The 18,566-nt window shown below is 41.4% G+C and overlaps 1 protein-coding gene across 1 annotated transcript in view; it reads left to right on the forward strand.

Annotated features, from left to right (window-relative positions):
* LOC140461059 (scavenger receptor cysteine-rich type 1 protein M130-like) overlaps window positions 1-18,566 on the forward strand; it is a 56,501-nt gene that overhangs the window by 20,747 nt on the left and 17,188 nt on the right. Inside the window, exons 14-17 of the mRNA XM_072555842.1 lie at window positions 4,572-4,625; window positions 15,623-15,655; window positions 16,377-16,691; window positions 17,257-17,571. Of these exons, the coding sequence (XP_072411943.1) occupies window positions 4,572-4,625; window positions 15,623-15,655; window positions 16,377-16,691; window positions 17,257-17,571 (717 nt within the window). The remainder of the gene's footprint in view (window positions 1-4,571; window positions 4,626-15,622; window positions 15,656-16,376; window positions 16,692-17,256; window positions 17,572-18,566) is intronic.

Here is an 18,566-nt window from a genome sequence, read left to right on the forward strand (position 1 = left end):
ACATGGCTCAGGCGTTGTCTTGTCGATGAATAGTGCAAAACAGCACAGGATAAAACGGAAATCGTTGATAATGTGATTGAATGTAATCAATAACGCTAAACTGTACCCAGTTTCGAAACTATGGTAGCACGATCAAAGTTCTGACGGGGTTGGCAATCTGAATTAAGAACAGAGAAGAACTGCAGAAACTTAGCGATAAATATGATTTTAATGTTTCGAGTACATTGACTGTTATTCAGACTTGAAGAGGGCTGGATAATGCTGATTTATGTGCAGTTCATTTGAGATGCTCAAGGGAAATAGATGTGGAGAATAAGCAGACAACAAAACAGAGACAGGCCGTTCAGTAGTAAAGGCGCGATGTGGATTCTAAATCGATATTGATGATAAGTGTGACGATCAGGACATCACTGATGAGAGCACCTACAGTTTCATCCAAAACACTTATGTACATTACAAACAACTGAGTTATAGCACTGATGCTGTTGTAATAACATTGATCACAGACTTTCAGGGAGAGAAAATAACGCACACGCTTCCACAACTTCACTTTGCATTCTGTGATCATCCAATTTTGTTTCACGTATTTTGTGATCTACACTTCCATAAGGAGTGGTCACCTGCAAAAGGGTAATTTTGACACGATAACGTTATATCAATGTCTCTGCACTTTTCATGTCCAGAGGTCGTGCGGAAAATGGGCCACATGTGTTCCTGTGTTAACCACAGGACAAATCCAACCAGGCCAAATATTGTCTAAACCCGTTTATTCTCAGTCAGTAGTCTTGTAATTGAAGGGGGTCATCAATGATGCTGTCAAACAGGTTCCACATGGCAATCGACTGCACACTGATTCCCAGTCTGAGTTCCAACAGGGCAATTTAGCTCTTAATCAAACACCAAAAATGCTGCAAATCTCACCATGTCTCGCTGCGTCTGTGGACTGAAAAACATAGTGATGGAATACTCCACAAATGCCAGACTTTGTGCAGCTCCAACAAAACTCAATAAGCTAAAAAGCACCCAGAACAAAGCAGCGAAGTGACTGTGTCCACATACACAAACATCCAATACCATCACTCAGCAACAGCAATGTACATTTTTTTCAAAATCCTGAAAAATACCTTACTCACGCCATTGTCGGTCTAACTTCAGCGTTTCGAGTTCAAAGTTTTAAGAACCCAGATCATGACGAATTTCTGAAGGCTAAAAAAAGCGATGGGTAATAAATGCTGGCAGAGACAGCGCTGCCCGTATCCAGTGATAGAATTTTAAACAGAACTGTGAAGTTGATTAAAGGGAAATGGTCTGAGGTTGAGATCATGATCTGCATTCCATTCCACAATTGATTACCCTTGAAGATCTGGATTATCCCTCTTTCTGCTCCACATGTCACAAAGTGCAATGAAAGAGTCAACTACTAATTGAGGGGTGATAGATTCAAGTCAGATGCCAGTGGCAGGATCTTTAAGCAGAGAGTGGTAAGGGCGTGGAGTGCCCTACCTGCTAATGTAGTCAACTCAGCCACATTACAGAAATTTAAACAATCTTTAGATGAGCACATGGATGATTTTGGGATAGTGTAGGGGGACGAACTGAGAATAGTTCACCGGTCGACGCAACACCGAGGACCGAAGGGCCTGTTCCACGCTGTATTGTTCAATGTTCTGTATTCTAACTTTACCTTCTACATTTAGCTTCCACAGTGTTCACGCTGGTAGGTAACTGATGCTTTTTTTCTTGAATGTACCCAATGACATCACAATCTTTTCGAGAATTCCACTCACAATTCCCGAAGTGACAAAATCTCTGTGCAACCCTACGAAATGGCAAGCCTGTAAACCAAGACCATGACCCATTTTTCTCGATACCATAAGCCAGACGAACATCAAACCTGCATCCTGCATGTCAAGGCGGTTAGAATTATTTGCGTTTCAATGAGATCCTCACCAATGATTGTGGACACAATGAATACAATGTTTCCTTCCAAGACACATCTGATATGATAGAAATCAATCTGGTGGATTTCATTGCAACTATTCCAATGCAAGGCACTGTATCTTAGGCAAGGGGATCAAAACGGTACATAATACTTCAACGGTCTCTGCTATCTTCTGGAGAAGTATTTCTTTTTTAAAAAAACTTTGTTCTTGGACTGAACCCGTTTTGTCAAAGAAGGTCACATTAGCACTTACCTTTCAGTCTCGGAGTTGCTTCCTTGTTTTCAGTTAATGGTGTACCAAATCATCCATTTCTCTTTGTTCATTATCACTAACATACCTTTAAATATTTATTTTACTCACTGGTGTTCTATTCGGTCCTGTTTTCTGTCCAATGTCGTTAACCTCACACTGATCCGAGTTAGAAGGCATCTTTCACGCATTTGCTCTTTGACTCAACTTGTCCAGAAGGCCTTGAAGCCTGCTTGTATGGTTCTGATCAGCAAACCTCTCAAAGTCACATTTGATCCCCTCATCCAAAATCGCTGAAGTGCGTTTTACAATGCTAATCTCGCACCTTCGATTTCCCATGCACTCCATCTATCACCTCCTTCCACAGAAAATGCACATTTTTTTCTCTCTGTGAGACAATTCTCTGTCCTGGCCTCGACTTCTCTTCCATAATTAATTTCAATTTTGTATGCCCCAATTGAAGCTTGTTGTCACATTGTTTATGGTGGACGCTACCATGTTCTGAATATTGCAATTAATCCGTCAGCCTGTACATCCCTGTTTCTCCCTTCCTCAAATTTAGAACAGACAGTTCATATTTTCCATCCCTATTATTCCAGACGTGTTTCCTTTTCAGAATTTGGATACTTTTGCATTGTGACAAACCAAAACATGTACTAAATCTATTGCCATCTCAGTTAGTGCCAAAACATGCAGTTTACCAGTCTCCACGATTCGTTCCGAATGAAAGCCTTCAGTCGGAAATGTCGATTCTTCAGCTCCTCGGATGCTGTCTGATCTCTTGTACTATTCCAGCGCCACACTGTTCGACTCTGATCTCCATAATCTACAGTCCTCACTTTCTCTGATGAAGCGACAAACTTGTTGCATTTTTTTATAACTTAGTCTACTCAGAGATTCGTAGTGGCGTAGAATGCATTGCTTGTAACTGTAGTAGACCCGGCAACTTTCAGGGCACTTTAATGGTCATTAGACAGACTTATGGATGAAAATGGACTCCTGTAGGATAGATTGATTTCACAGGTCGGCTTCGGATTGATTCCACAAGTTGGCACAACATTAACGGCCAAAAGGGCCTGTATTGCGCTGTAATGTTCGATATTCTACGTTCTATGCTCTACATGTACAGTCACAGTTGCCATGATGTCAGGCCCTGCAAGTTTGAAAGATGAGGCACATCAAGAGGAAATTTGATATTTGGCAAAATTGAATATTTGCGAAACATTGTTGTATTGCACTGTATCCGTCCCATAAGAGCTGACAATCCAAGGAGGGAAATCAATATGATTTGAAATTTGAGCAGATTTTGCATCGGAAGAGGAAAAGAAAACAATTATTTCCTCTCCGAACTGGGTTGGACAAATTCTACCGAATGATCCTGATGAGTTAAATATTGGAAGGTCTGGTGATGGAGACGAGGGAACACGTTTGCAGAAGAGACATAGAAATTAAAACTGTAGTAAAAATAAGGTAAGAGTTTTGGGGATTTTTAAAAGTTTTTCTAAAAGTTAATTCAATGATTAACACATTTAGAATAACAGAAAGATGATTTTTATAAACAAACAAGACCGACATTTGAAGAAAACAACAAGTTGAGCAGCATGTGTGGACACACAAAGCGAGTTAATATTTTGAATCAAATGTGATTATTCTGGGTAAAAACAGTTTTTAATACTGTGAACAAACTGGGGAGGAGAAGAGACTGAAACAGGCGGACCGCGTGCTCAGAGGATAAGACAACGGACTGATAGTTATAGTAATGGACAGAATTATGACTCAGAATAGGTGCTCAGGAGTGAGGCGAATGAGATGAATATGGGTCTGCTGTGCTGAGACCAATGTCGACAGGACAGGAATATATAAGGGAGGAAAGGGGTTACTTGTAATCTAAAGGAAGGGTAGAGGTTCAGCTCTGAAGTTGTTAGTCTCCATTTTTAGTCCTGAAGAGTGTAAAGTGACGAAATGGAAATTGAGCTCTTTCTCCAGCTGCTCGGGGAGATGCTGAGTTGCAGAGAATCTTCAAAGAATCTGAGACCAATAACCTCCTGTAGTTGTGTGATTCTGTGATATGGATTCCGGAGTGGGGACTCGCTTCCAAGTCAAAATCGGAAACGTCATTGATCTGTTAAGATGAACCCGGTTTCATTGTACCCATTAATGGTCACATCATTTCTCATTGGTGGAGAGGACAGAGTTTACTTCATAGTCCACTCACGTCAAAATCTATTGGTTGATGGAAAGAAACACGAGCCCCTGGACAAGTCGTGGTGAAGGAAACAACTGTTGGAGAAATCGAGGAGTCACTTGATATGTGAACTGCTGCTCAGTATCTGTGAGACAGCATTCAGCAAATGTTCAGATTTGATCTGGAACCACCAGCTGGGACGATGGTTGTAACCCTGGTGAACTTACTTCTTCTGCAGCTATTGAACTGTGAGTTATGGTCTCTTGAATACATTTACTTAACTATTGATAGGTCAATGATTAGTAACATACATGTGGCAAAAATATAATGATCAGTCCATGCGAGATAAAATAGTGGCATGATCAGAAATGAAAATTATTTTGTCTTCAGTATTTTCCGACTTTTTATGGAACTGTTTCTGAGGCTTCAGAGCTCCCCGACCACAACCTTCATTCACCCCCAATCCTTGCACTTATTCGCTGTTTCCGTACAGCTCACAGAGTTGAAAACCTACTCCGACAATTCGGGTTTGTTTGGAAACAGTGCCCATCGCTGCTTCAACAGTGTGTGCCTTCGGGAAACCTGCTGAACAATATCTACCAAATTTATTCGTTAATGTTTGGGAGCGTGTAAAATAGAAACTGAATATTTTACCATTTCTCGGAGCTTGATGTGCCACTGATTTTAGTTATTATTTCTTCTTTTAATATTCAAAAAGTTTCTCGATAGTGATGCATTTATACAGAGCCATTGCAATGTCAGTGAAACGAAGGGACTCTGGGCCAATTTGGGACATTTTTTTGGTGAGACAGTTGTGTAATTTTGGAAACGTGACAGGCAGGTTCCTCCGAGGAATCTAAGAAACATTGCAGTGATAAAGGGCGCAGGTAGCCGTTCACATCCTCAGTGAAACAAAGGCGCTGTGTGGTAATTTGTTATATTTTATTGTTGAGACAGTTCTGTAATTTTGGAAGTTACAGAATTATTCCGAGAAATCTGTTAGAATTGTCGCTCTCATAATAGGCACAGTTAACTGGTCATCTTCAAATAACCAAAGCAAAACATTCACACTGCATTCTGTCTGCAAATGTTGCTAGATCTGCGAAATATTTCCAGCAATTTTTCCTTTGTTTTTGATTTCCAACATACATAGTTCGTTTGTTAGCCAGTTTCGTTATTCACAGAATTTGGTCGAATGATTGGCACTGGCCAGGCAAGTATCAAAAGCTCTTCTTCTTGTACTTGGAAAGTTGTTGAAGAAATTCAGTCAAATTACTGTAAACTTATTTAACAGAAAGATGCTTCTTTTCTCTCTCCAAATAACATCTGTATTTGTAAAATACATTTACATTCATACGTAGTCATTGAAACAGGTCACTACTGGACCGTAGTTAAAAAGTGTGGTGCTGGAAAAGCAGAGCCGGTAAGGCAGCATACGAGGAATAGGAGGTTCGATGTTAAGAGCATAAAATCTTCATCAGGATAATGATCTTATGCTTCAAACGTCGACTCTCCAGCTCCTCGGATTCTGCTCGGCCAGTTGTGCTTTTCCACCACCACCCTTTTTGACTTTGATCTCCAGCATCTCCAATCCTCACTTTCTCCTCCTTCTGCACAATCCTGTGTGAAGGACAAACAAACACTGGAATTTGACTCTCTACAGAATACTCTAAAGGCATGCCTTACATGGACAGTTTTTAAACTATACATACTTGAGTCATCAGGAAGGTCTGATAACTGAACGGACCCCCATATACCTTCTGCTCTAAGACCTAAGACAGTGGTCTTTCTCCACTGTCTTAGTGGCAGCTGCCCCAACCTTAAATACATTCCTCAACACTTTGTCCTGGTCCTTGGAATGTGCCACTGTGCAACCCTCGTTCAGGGTCAAATACTTGCTCTGGATTACCAAAGAGTTTAAGGGCAACAAACGTGCATTTTTCAGCGACTTGGTGTCCTTCCAGGTGCAGTTGTTTGTTTCAGTGTCAGGGTGTGTCATGGGGAACTGACCGTAGAGCACTGTGTCCTGAGTCAAAGATTTGCTTGTGAAGACCCTCGACAGAAAGTACTACATCTTTCTCCAGACATCCTTTGCAAAGGACCATTCCAGAAGGATATACTTTAAGTCCCTACCGGTGTCCCCGCCCCCCTTCCAAACCCCGCATTCACTGAGAGAGCAGTGTGTGCAGCCGCACACTAGCTAGGTGTACATGAGAGATCTCGCAGTTTGTGCCCTTCCCAAGTGATATCTTCCTGCTTGTTAGAACGTTCTAATGGTGAAGCATTCTGCCAAATGACTTGGACAGTCTGCTGAGTGAGCAACCCGACAGTAATATCATTTTGTTGGCAGAGTTAACTCTTTGAAAATTTGAACTCACTTTAAATGTATCTCCTATTCTCTGGTGAGAGTTGTACCCATTCTCTGATGAGAGTTGTGCTAGACTTACTTTCAGACATGATCTGAATCGGAATATGGAGGCAGTTTAGGCGTCTTATCTTGGTTTGAAAGTTTGTTTTGCTGACGATGTTATCACTGATGGAAAGCCAAGAAGGAAGAAATTTTCAATCTTCTCAAGAAATTCTGAACAGCTGTAACGGTTGTCTGTTATATTTGGGTCCACCGGGTTCTGGGCTAACAGTGAATATGGTGTCAGTAACACACCAGTCAACACCGTGTCACCATTGATTCAACTCACGCACAAATGGATTATACTCTCAGATGAAACCTGTGATCTGTGTGACCGTTTTGTGATATTATTCATGGAACTAGGTGACTTTTATGTGGAGGTGCCAGTGCTAGTTTCGGTTGGACAACGTTTAAAATCACACAACATCATGTTAGAGTCCAACAGGTTTATTTGGAAGCACTAGCCTTCAGAGCGCTGCCCCTTCATCATGTCGTTGTGCTGATAGAGGAGCAGCACTCTGCAAGCTAGTGTTTCCAAATAAACTGGCTCGACTATAACCTGGAGTTGTGATGTTTACATCTGTTACTTAATTTACGTTCGCCGCATTCGAGAATTTTTGTATGATTTGATGTGGAATTAATATGTTTACCTCAATATTGTTTTACATCACAATTTTCATTACGCAAGCCTTTCAAAAATGAAATATCCAAAACAAATCCTTTTCAAACTTTACTCTCAGTGACAAATGGGAGAGGTGAAAATCATTATTAGGATATTTATTTCACGACTCTTTTTCTTTTTGTTCAAAACTGTGGGAATGTCTGGTTTGGTCAATGTTACAGAAAATCCAACCAGGCGGCGGTGACCTGAACTCATGGTCCACTGCATTAGTTGAGGCTCGGTACATCATCATATGTGAGGAGAGAATTACAGAATCAGGATCAAGTATCAGTGAAGGAACAAGAGCGCCATTCCAATCAGGATGGGAATTCGTAAGTGTTGGTACTTTCCATTTTCTGTGCACCTTGTCAGCTGGTGCAGGTGCAGTTTTGTTCGGTTGTGTGAAGGTGTTTAGTTGAGTTGTTGCCATTAACATTGATGGCGCAACATCTGTTGCTGAATCTTGGTGGTGAATGCTTCAAGTTGTTCAGATAATGGGCGGTGTGTAAATGAAGCCGATTGCTTTGTGCGAAGTGCCTTCCAGCTTGGGAGTGTATGTTGCAGTTTAATGCAGCAAAGCAAGCAGCGAATGTCTGTTAATATCGCCGGATTGAGTGTTGCTCACAGTTATTACTCTTCAGCAGTCAGAAAGTGAATAATGCTGAAAATCTGGCACCTGTTCTCCACTTGTAGTGAAAGGATGGGCATCCTGGTTCAGATTATTATATGGAGCAGCTCAGTTGATTCCAGCCTCGGGCGAGTGACTGTGTGGTGTTGACACATTGTCCCTGTGAATGTCTGGCTCTCCTCCAGGTGCTCCGGTTTCCTCGCACAGTCCAAAGCTGTGCAGACCATGCCAAGTTGTCCACACTGCGTCAGGTGCATTAGTCAGAGGGAAATGGGTCTGGGTGGGTTGCTCTTCGGAGAGTCAGCATGGACTTGGGCCAATTGCCCTGTTTCCACTCCGTAGAAAGTCTAGCTAAAAAATATTCTGTCTATGCTATGGCGTAGTATGTTAAGAGAGTTCATGTACACTGAAATGTATTGCTTTGTGGTGAATTAGGTTTCTGAATCTCTGGAAAATTTACTCGTATTTATCCAGTGACATGAATTATCCAAGATATTGAAGCCTTCTTTTTCATTCTTCCCATGTACGTATTTCCATGTACATTAATGAATTAAGTGCTTGAATCAGAATCTTGTGGATTATTTTCATAAACCATATCACAGCGGTTAAATCAGCCTCTCGAGATCGAAATGACGGGTTAGAGTAACTGGTGTGCCTAGAGTCTATTGATGGACTGCATTTCGACAATTCATTTACACCCAAATCACGGATACAGTGACACTGAGAGTGAATTGCAGTTTATATCCAAAGACTAAACTGGTATTATTTCCTTTAAAGTTTAGTTGCTGTCTGTTTTGTCCTAAGATAAAAAAAAAGACATGCACATCAACACTGCTCAAGTCACTCAAAGACTCGATTTCACTTTCAAAATTATTTTATAAGATGATATATGACCAAAAGAGGTTGAATATAAATTTATTAACATGAATTTTGTGGAGTACGCATAACCGCGTCATACCTTAAAGAAACTTAAAAAATGTTGGATGAAATCAGGAGATCTGTCAACACAAATGAAGAGGGAAACACAGAAATGTTTAGAGTCTGATACGATCGCTCAGAACAGAAGGATAGAAAATAAGGAGTCACAACATAGTGGCAATTTTAACACTGTTCCTCTCTCTGCATGTGTTGGGGTTCTCCAGAATTCTCCACATTTGTTTCAGATTTTCAGTTTGCACTTTTCTTTTCTACCATCAGCCTCGTGTCTCAATTATTTTGGCTTAATTTGTAAAATTGTTTACGTTGTGAATTTGACGTCCAGAGACAGTAACCTGACGTTGTTTCATATAATTTAAGAAAAAGCATTTCGGGTTCAGTTGGAAGGAGACCCGTTTGGGGACTGATGCAAGAATAAATTCCCACAGAAATGGAGGTTGCTCAGAACCATTGAAAGAAAGATTTCTGAGTGAGTTTGTGTAACTTCGAGATTAACAGTCTTAGTGGCTACTAAGAAGAGACAATAAATTTGACCGAGAAGTAAATTTACTCTGGTTCTGCATTACATGTACACTATTTTGTTTCATCGCATGCTTTGAAACTTTTCAATTTGTGAAACAGTGAGACAAATTGGATTGCTTCATCTCATATTAATTTATCGAGAAGTAGCAACATTCTTGGATCAGATGATAGAGCACGAGATGGTAAAAGGCTCCATCATTATGTTTTGTCGATCGTTGTTGAACAGATGAGGTGCCAGAAGACTGGATGTTGGCAAACCTGGTGCCACTGTTTAAGAAGGGCGGTCAAGATATGCCCGTGAAGTGTAGACCAGTGAGCCTGACCTCAGTGTTGGGCAAGTTGTTGCAGGGAATCCTGAGGGGCAGGTTTCACATGTATTTGGAAAGGCAAAGACTGATTAGGCATAGACGACATGGCTTTGTGCGTGAGAAATCATGTTTCACAAACTTGATTGAGTTTTTTGAGGAAGTAACAAAGAAGATTGATGAGAGCAGAGCAGTCGATGTGACCTATATGGACTTCAGTAAGGCGTTCGACAAGGTCCCCCATTGAAGACTGATTAGCAAGGTTAGATCTCATGGAATACAAGGAGAACTAGCCAGTTAGATGCAGAACTGGTTCAAAGGTAGAAGACAGAGGATGGTGGTGGAGGGTTGTTTTTCAGACTGGGTGCCTGTGACCAGTGGAGTGTCACAAGGATCGGTGCTCAGTCCTCTACTTGTTGTCATTTACATGAATGATTTGGATACGAGCATAAGAGGTACAGATAGTAAGTTTGCAGATGACACCAAAATTGGAGTTGTAGTGGACAGCGAAGAGGGTTACCTTAGCTTGCAACAGGATCTTGACCAGATTGGCCAATGGTCTGAGAAGTGGCAGAAGGAGTTTAATTCAGATAAATACGAGGTGCTGTAAATCTTAGCAGGACTTTTACACTTCACGGTAAGGTCCGAGAGAGTGTTGCTGAACATAGAGAACTTGGAGTGCAGGTTCATAGCTCCTTGAAAGTGGAGTCGCAGGTAGATAGGATAATGAAAAAAGCATTTGGTTTGCTTTCCTTTACTGGTCAGAGTATTGAGTACAGGAGTTGGGAGGTCATGTTGCGGCTGTACAAGACATTGGTTCGGCCATTGTTGCAATATTGCATGCAATTCTGGTCTCCTTCCTATCGGAAAGATGGTGTGAAACTTGAAAGGGATCAGAAAAGATTTACAAGGATGTTGCCAGGGTTGGAGGATTTGAGCTCTAGGGAGAGGTTGAACAGGCGAGGGCTATTTTCCCTAGAGCAATGGAGGCTGTGGGGTGACGTTGTAGAGGTTAATAAAATTATGAGTGGCATGGATAGTGTAATATGCAAAGTCTTTTCCCTGGGGTGGGGGAATCCTGAACTGGGGGGCATAGGTTTAGGGTGAGAGGGGAAAAATATAAAAAGACCTAAGGGATAACCTTTTCACGCAGAAGGTGGTATGTGTATGGAATGAGTTGCCAGAGGAAGTGGAGGAGGCTGGTACAATTGCAACATTTAAGAGGCACAACGATGGGGATATGAGTAGGAAGGGTTTGGAGGGATATGGGCCCAGTGCTGGCAGATGGGACTAGATTGGGTTGGGATATCTGGTCAGCATGGACAGGTTGGACCGAAGGGTCTTTTTCCATGCTATACATCTCTATGACTCTATGACCCTTATTAGGACAGTGCATGAAATATGAAATTGCAAGGTGCATAAACCGCTTCAATATTCACCTCGTGCCCAAGAAATGAATAGCTGACTTCTTAATCCACTATTGCCCTTTTATATATTCTATATTAGTCAAGAAGAAATGCAAGGATCACTCCCAGGCACCCATGTTCAACTCAATGTTTTCTGTTTTACTAAGACTTGAATTCTTTATTCGCGCCATATTTCTACTACTTCGGTAGACCATGAAATCTAATTGATCCTTTATGTAAAGAAAAATGGATGTTTGAAGTCATATCAAATTCGAGGTTAATGCATTGTTTAGTTTCTAAATTTAGTAATGAATATGTGTTCAGTTTTAATCTGCATACAGAAATGTCAAGTATTCTGCATTTTTGCTGCTGTCAATAATTTTGTTTCTTTATATTCCCTGTGTCGATTGACACTTAACTGAATTACAAAATCTCAGACAAATTCAGATTTTTTGAAATCTAAATGAACGCAACAGTAAAAGAAAAAATGGTATTCATGTCCCTCATGTGTAGTTGAAGCAGACTGGAAATCAACTTGCCTTCTTCCTCGATACAGCGAATCAGCTGGAAGTAGGCAGTAATCTGTCTTAGCTAAATAATGCACTGGCACTGGACAGGTTGTGGAGAAGGTTCACAGCATTGATTCTGGAGAGGACAGCTTGAGAAGACTAGGACTATATTTGGTATTTAGAAGAATGAGGGGCGAATCTTACAGAAAGATAGAAAATAATGATCGGAGTAGATATGATGGAACCATGGAGGTTCACCACACTAGTGGGTGAAAGTAGAACTTGGAAAGTAGCCTTAAAAAAAGGAGGATCAGGTTTCAGACTGAGATAAATAGGAACTTTTCCAGCCATTCTGTTGTGAATCTGTGGAATTCCCCGCCCAGTGAAGCAGTTGAGATTATCTTGTTGGATGAAATCAAACGTAGATTTATGGATTATTGAACAGTACTGGAATTATTGGTTGTTGAGAATCGGCGGGTAAGTGGAACTCAATCCACGAAAAGTACAGCCATGTTCTCATTGAATGGTGGTGCAGCCTTGATGGGTCAGATGGCCCACGCCTGCTCGACGTTCTTATGTCCTTACACAGGTGTGAAATATGTAGCATACTAATTGTACCGACTCTCACCTCATTCCTCGTTGAAAGTTGTGACCTCTGCAATGTTGCAAGAGAAATTTCATGTGAGCCAGTAAATGCTGCAAAAGTAATTCGAAAGGACATACGTGTTCATAACCAGACAGATTTATTCCACAGTTACATGTGTCTGAAACTGCGATGAACAGTCTTTCAGTAGATTTAGTTTGTACCAGTTCTGCCATCAGTTAGAATGTTCACAATGATGCCACTGATCTCATATGTGTTTGTTGTTTTCCAAAGCTCTCCAGTGAGTAAGGATCTTCAAACGTCTGATGATTGGGCCAGCGTGCAAGACATTGTTTTAGATTATTTTCTGTTCATTTTCTGTCATGCATTACATTAAAAAATAAAGATTTAACATTGAATTGTAGGGATATTGCACACGCATGATAAAGAGGTGAACGATCAGTCAAGTCGGTGAATGCAGTTTATGAGAGATGTTGTACAGCAGGGATTGAATAAATCCATAGTGAGCGACCATCTATTAACACATGTACAGATGACCCATGATGTGTAAAAATCGACATGATATTAATCTGAGATTGAAAACAAGCAATTCGAGGTTTATAGAATGTATAATAAATGTATGGAAAAGCTTTCACAAGAAGCTAAAAATCATCAAACTGTATCACACAGTGCGTGAAATTTGAACTTAACTAAAATTGAAAATATATGTCAGCTTGGGAGAGGGGGAAAATATATTGTGGTAACATCAATAACAGGACAAACTCAGTTGAGTCATAGAGATGTACAGCATGGAAACAGGCCCGTCGGACCAACCCGTCCATGCCGACCAGATATCCAAACCCATTCTAGTCCCATCTGCCAGCACCGTGCTCATATCCCTCCAAACTCTTCGTATTCATGTACCCATCCAAATTCCTCTTAAATGTTGCAAATGTGCCAGCATCCTCCACTTCCTCTGGCTGCACATTGCATACATGTACCACCCTCTGTGTGAAATAGTTGCCCCTTCGGTCTCTTTTATATCTTCACCCTCTCAACATAAACCTATGCCCTCTAGTTCTGGATTCCCCGACTCCAGGGAAATGATTTTGCATAGTTACCCTATCCACGTCCCTCATAATTTTGTACACCTCCATAAGGTCACCCCTCAGCCTCCGACGCTCCAGGGAAAACAGCCCCAGCCTGTTCATCCTCTCAATGTAGCTCAAATCCGCCAACCCTGGCAACATCCTTTAAATCTTTTCTGAACCCTTTCAAGTTTCACAACATCTTTCCAGTAGGAAGGAGACCAGAATTGCACGCAATATTTCAACAGTGGCCTAACCAATGTCCTGTACAGCAGCGACATGACCTCCCAACTCCTGTACTCAATACTCTGACCAATAAAGGAAAGCAAACCAAACGCCTTCTTCACTATCCTATCTTCCTGCGATTCCACTTTCAAGGATCTAGCAACCTGCACTCCAGGTTCTCTTTGTTCAACAGCACTCCCTTGGACCTTATGATTAAGTGTATAAGTCCTGCTGAGATTTGCTTTCCGAAAATGCAGCATCTCGCTTTTATCTGAATTAAACTCCATCTGCCACTTCTCAGCCATTGGCCCATCTGGTCAAGATCCTGTTGTAAGGTGAGGTAGCCCTCTTCACTGTCCACCACACCTCCAATTTTAGTGTCATCTGCAAACTTACTAACTGTACCTCTTATGCTCGCATTCAAATCGTTTATGTAAACAACAAAAAATGTAGAGGACCCAGCACCGATCCTTGTGGCACTCCATTTGTCACAGGCCTCCAATCTAAAAACCAACCCTCCAACACCACTCTCTGTCTTCTACCTTTGAGCTAGTTCTGTATCCAAATGGCTAGTTCTCCCTGTATTCCGTGAGATCTAACCTTGCTGATCAGTCTCCCACAGAGAACTTTGTCGAACGCCATACTGAAGTCCATATGGATCACATCGACCGCTCTGCCCTCATCAATCCTCTTTGTTCCTTCTTCAAAAAACTCAATCAAATTTGAGAGACATGATTTCCCACGCACAAAGCCATGTTGACTATTCCTAATCAGTCCTTGCCTTTCCAGATACATATATATCCTGCTACTAGGATTCCCTCCAACAGTGTGCCCACTACTGCCTCAGGCTCACTGGTCTTTCGTTCCCTGGATTGTCCTTACCACCCTTCTTAAACAGTGGCACCACGTTCGCCAACCAGTAAACACTTACAAAAAGTTTAAAGCGGGTTCATCACCATCCTGTCCCCAGTGCAGTTGAACATGCTTTAAAAATACTGAGAGTGATACTTTGTTGGCAATGACGATAGACATTGGAAGACATTACGCAGTGTGTTCAAAGAGGTAGCATCGGCGCCTTGTACCGAATGACCTTCTTCCTGTGTTGTGACCATAGAATGGTTTGTGGACAGTTACATATTGATCTTATTTTTTCAATCCATCATAAAATTTCATTTTCCAGAATTAGGGAAATGTATAATTCCTGCTGAATATTGTTGATGAGTGAATCTCGTAATGCTGTCGCCACGTAGATTGGGGAACATAATAAAGCCGTATATTAAAGATGGTAAACACTTTAAAAAATAAATATACTTTCGGGTGTTGGTTGGGAACTAAGCACTGTTCGACATTGTTTATTTAAGTATTGCTGATCGACTGAAGTTTCTAAACTGCTGAAAGCTTCGGCCGGGGGTGCCTTGCTTTTGTAACTGGGGAGTATTATCGCTCTTTCCGGGGATCATCACAATGTTGAGGAAGGTAGCAATGCAGTGACGAGCAGACCAGTCAGAGAGTTGGCAGCATATGTTCCTGTGTGGAAACAATTTGGTCAAAGTTAGAAGAAAACAGACAATATTTGATAATTGCAGTAATTATATTTCCTGCTTTTGTCACCATTGCATGAAATGAGGTTTTGAACTTTCCAGATATCATATACAGTCATAGTACGGACATAGGGCCTTTGTCCCAAACTGGTCTATGCTGATCAAATGTCAATCCACAAATGTCAAATCCATTTCCCTTCACATGACTCATATCATTCTCAACTGTTCCAATCCATGTAATTGTCCGAATATCTTTTAAGTGTTGTTACTGTACCCGCCTAAATCACTTCCACTCACAGCTTATTCCATATGCTTACCACCCACTGCGTAAAATATGATTATTTGGCTAACTAATGAAAATTATTGCCCGCATGTGTTGCATTTGTCTATTTTATTTCAACGTGCTAAATTGAATTTTCATCTCTCTATTTCAGACAGAGTTGCTGACACTCAGGCCGATAGTAAAGGTAACTGCATGCTCTTTTCATATGGAGTCGAATCTCGATATTCTGATGATTCTGTTCAAGCACGAAATTGTACGAAGAATCTCTTTGCCTTAAAATTCATGTTGAACCGCTGTCTGTTCATACCTAATGGGGGTGCATGACTTCTGAAGGTCTCTCATTTCAGGATTGCTGGGGAGTAGAGTGTGAAGGATCAGTTCCTCCGCACATTGCCATTCTCAGACAGAGACAACACATGGAGATACTGTGAAAATTCAGTTACACACACAGTGCTGCTTTCAGCAATGTATATAAACCATTTCACTCACTATTGAGCAGTGACATTGTGCTCACATGACCATACATCCCACAATATTTCGGGCTGTGACAGGCGGAAGTACTGTTTCATTTTCAGATGTTCGCAGGGAGGATCAGTTGTGTTTTTCTCGCCATTCATTGCTCCCATATGTCATGAATGAGTAATACAAAATCTCCTCACGTTGGCCAGGTTTAGAGGAATTGTTTCTGTGGGAACATTTTTCTGACCCTCGCTCTCTGTGAGTGAGCATCACTTCTAAAATGGCATTTCACCATCCACAACACGTATTGTGAGTTACATTGCGATAGCATGCATTTTTTGCCATGCCATCACTTCCATTGCATTGTGAGCTGGGAATGCAGACAGCAATTGGAGCTTTCACAATTGCACAGTATTCACTTTGGTTTCCATTTCTATACTTTACAGAGACGGTGAGGCTGAGACTTGCGAATGGGGGCAGTCCTTGCGCTGGCCGAGTGGAGATTCACTACAGGGGACAGTGGGGGACAGTTGATCATGATCATTGGGACCTTCCGGATGCTGCAGTTGTGTGTCGGGAGCTGGACTGTGGGACCGCAGTCTCTGCCCCGGGCGGGGCTCACTTTGGACGAGGATCCGAACCCATTGTGACCTGGAATGTTCAGTGCAGCGGGACCGAGCGCGCTCTGAAGGAGTGTCAATCACAGGGATGGGATCACTACGGCTACTCACACGAGTATGATGCTGGTGTCGTCTGTTCAGGTAAAAATCTATTACCATTTCTTTGGAGCTTTATCACAAGCCGGAGCTGCCTGAAACCAGAAAGGGATATGATAGCAGAGCGACAACTATCCAAATATTATTAACATGATCATAACTAAACGCCCAATTCATTCGGTACGATAATATAATGCGTGAATATTTGAAGACAATGGGAGAGGTGAATTCCCGTTACCGTTTCCAATCCGGTAAAGGGGCGCGACAGGTGTCCATAGTGAAGTCACTTGAAGCCACATTGAGAGAACTGCGCTGCAGGAATGATCACATTTACAACCCAATGCACACTGAGATTCGACATTGAGTTGGATGGCAGAATCACTTTCTGTCATTTATCTTTAGGTTGAAAGTTGCTTTCTGTCTGAACAGTTGAGGGTTGGGGGTTATGGCTGAAAATGAATGAGATCGACAGGGCAGCAAACTGATTGGAGGAACAATTTATTTCCAGAAATGCCAGACCTGTAATTAATCACATAAATGTTTATCAGAAAATAATCTAAGTCGCGGTTGCTACAAATTGCTTTGATTCTGTGCTTTTTTAAAATCTCAGATCACAGAGCTCCGAGGTTGGTACCTCAAAATTCCCAATGCTTTGGCAGACTGGAGGTCCAGTTCGGTGACACCTGGAAAACAATGTGTGGGCTTGACTGGGATTTGAAAACCGCCGATGTGGTCTGTGCACAGCTTCATTGTGGAGTCGCAGTGTCTGTTTCAAGCGCGATGCATTCTGGAGGCAATGCTGTTCTCACGGCTACTGAGGTATTTAAATGTATGGGCAATGAGACTCAGCTGGAGAAGTGCCCTCGGTCTTCAACCACGCACCAGGATTGCACTGGACACAACAATGTCACCCTGATATGTTCAGGTGAGTACAAGCTTACCTAAAGGAGAAACACACATTTCCAGTTAATGTGCGTAAGAGTAATGGCTTTCCTGACATTGCTTTGATCGTGACAAATCTCAACTAATCCTCAAGATTCTCATCTTCCCTGGCACAAAAGTGATGAGGCAAAATTTACACGAAATTATTGAAAATTTACACATTTAAAAACTATGGCGTTTGGATTGGGAAAGACATTTCTTCAACTGTCCACAGTCAATATCTGTTCGTGTGGACATTGACTAAACGTCGCTCACGGACGATAATATGAGTCGTTGGTCGATACAGAGACTTTGACGTGAACTTCAGACAGTTAAAGTTATGACAAAGCAATTGTTTATTTTCTGAATCTCCCTGACCCGGTTATATTTTTTTAACAATACTAACAGACTGTATGACATCATTGAAGATCACTCTTGCCAACAAATTTTTCAGCAAGAAGTTCCAGCTCACAAACACTGGTTGGCTGATAGATATGATTATGGTAATTTATTCACCTTTCTGCCCCTTACTTGCGACCCTTCTCAATCTCTGAACTTTCACGTTGCTGTAAATTTATCTTGCCTTTGTAACACGTTCTATTTTGCATGGTATATAAACTTTGTCAACAGTCTGATTCAGTATATTCCAATATGTAATACTGTACACCTGTTGTCCCAAATCATTACATTATTGCCTGCTACACTTTCGATGATCAATTGGCAGGTCTATTCATTCCTTTCGTTTGTTGCTTTGGGCAACAAGTAATATTATCGTATACCTCTATCTGTTCCAGCTCCATTGCTTCAATACGATCCATAACCTGTCCAATACTCATTAATCGAAAATAGAAGCCTTTTTGCGTATCTCTTCGAGTATGCACCTCCTCAAGATCCAGGACACACTTTATGAATTATGTGTTCCACATAATTATAAACAAGGTTTTCCTATCTTCCCAAATGCATAGTAATTATTTCTGTCTTTCTGCCCTAATTTCTTCT

This window comes from Chiloscyllium punctatum, chromosome 36 (assembly GCF_047496795.1).
Source record: "Chiloscyllium punctatum isolate Juve2018m chromosome 36, sChiPun1.3, whole genome shotgun sequence".
Taxonomy (NCBI): Eukaryota; Metazoa; Chordata; class Chondrichthyes; order Orectolobiformes; family Hemiscylliidae; genus Chiloscyllium; species Chiloscyllium punctatum.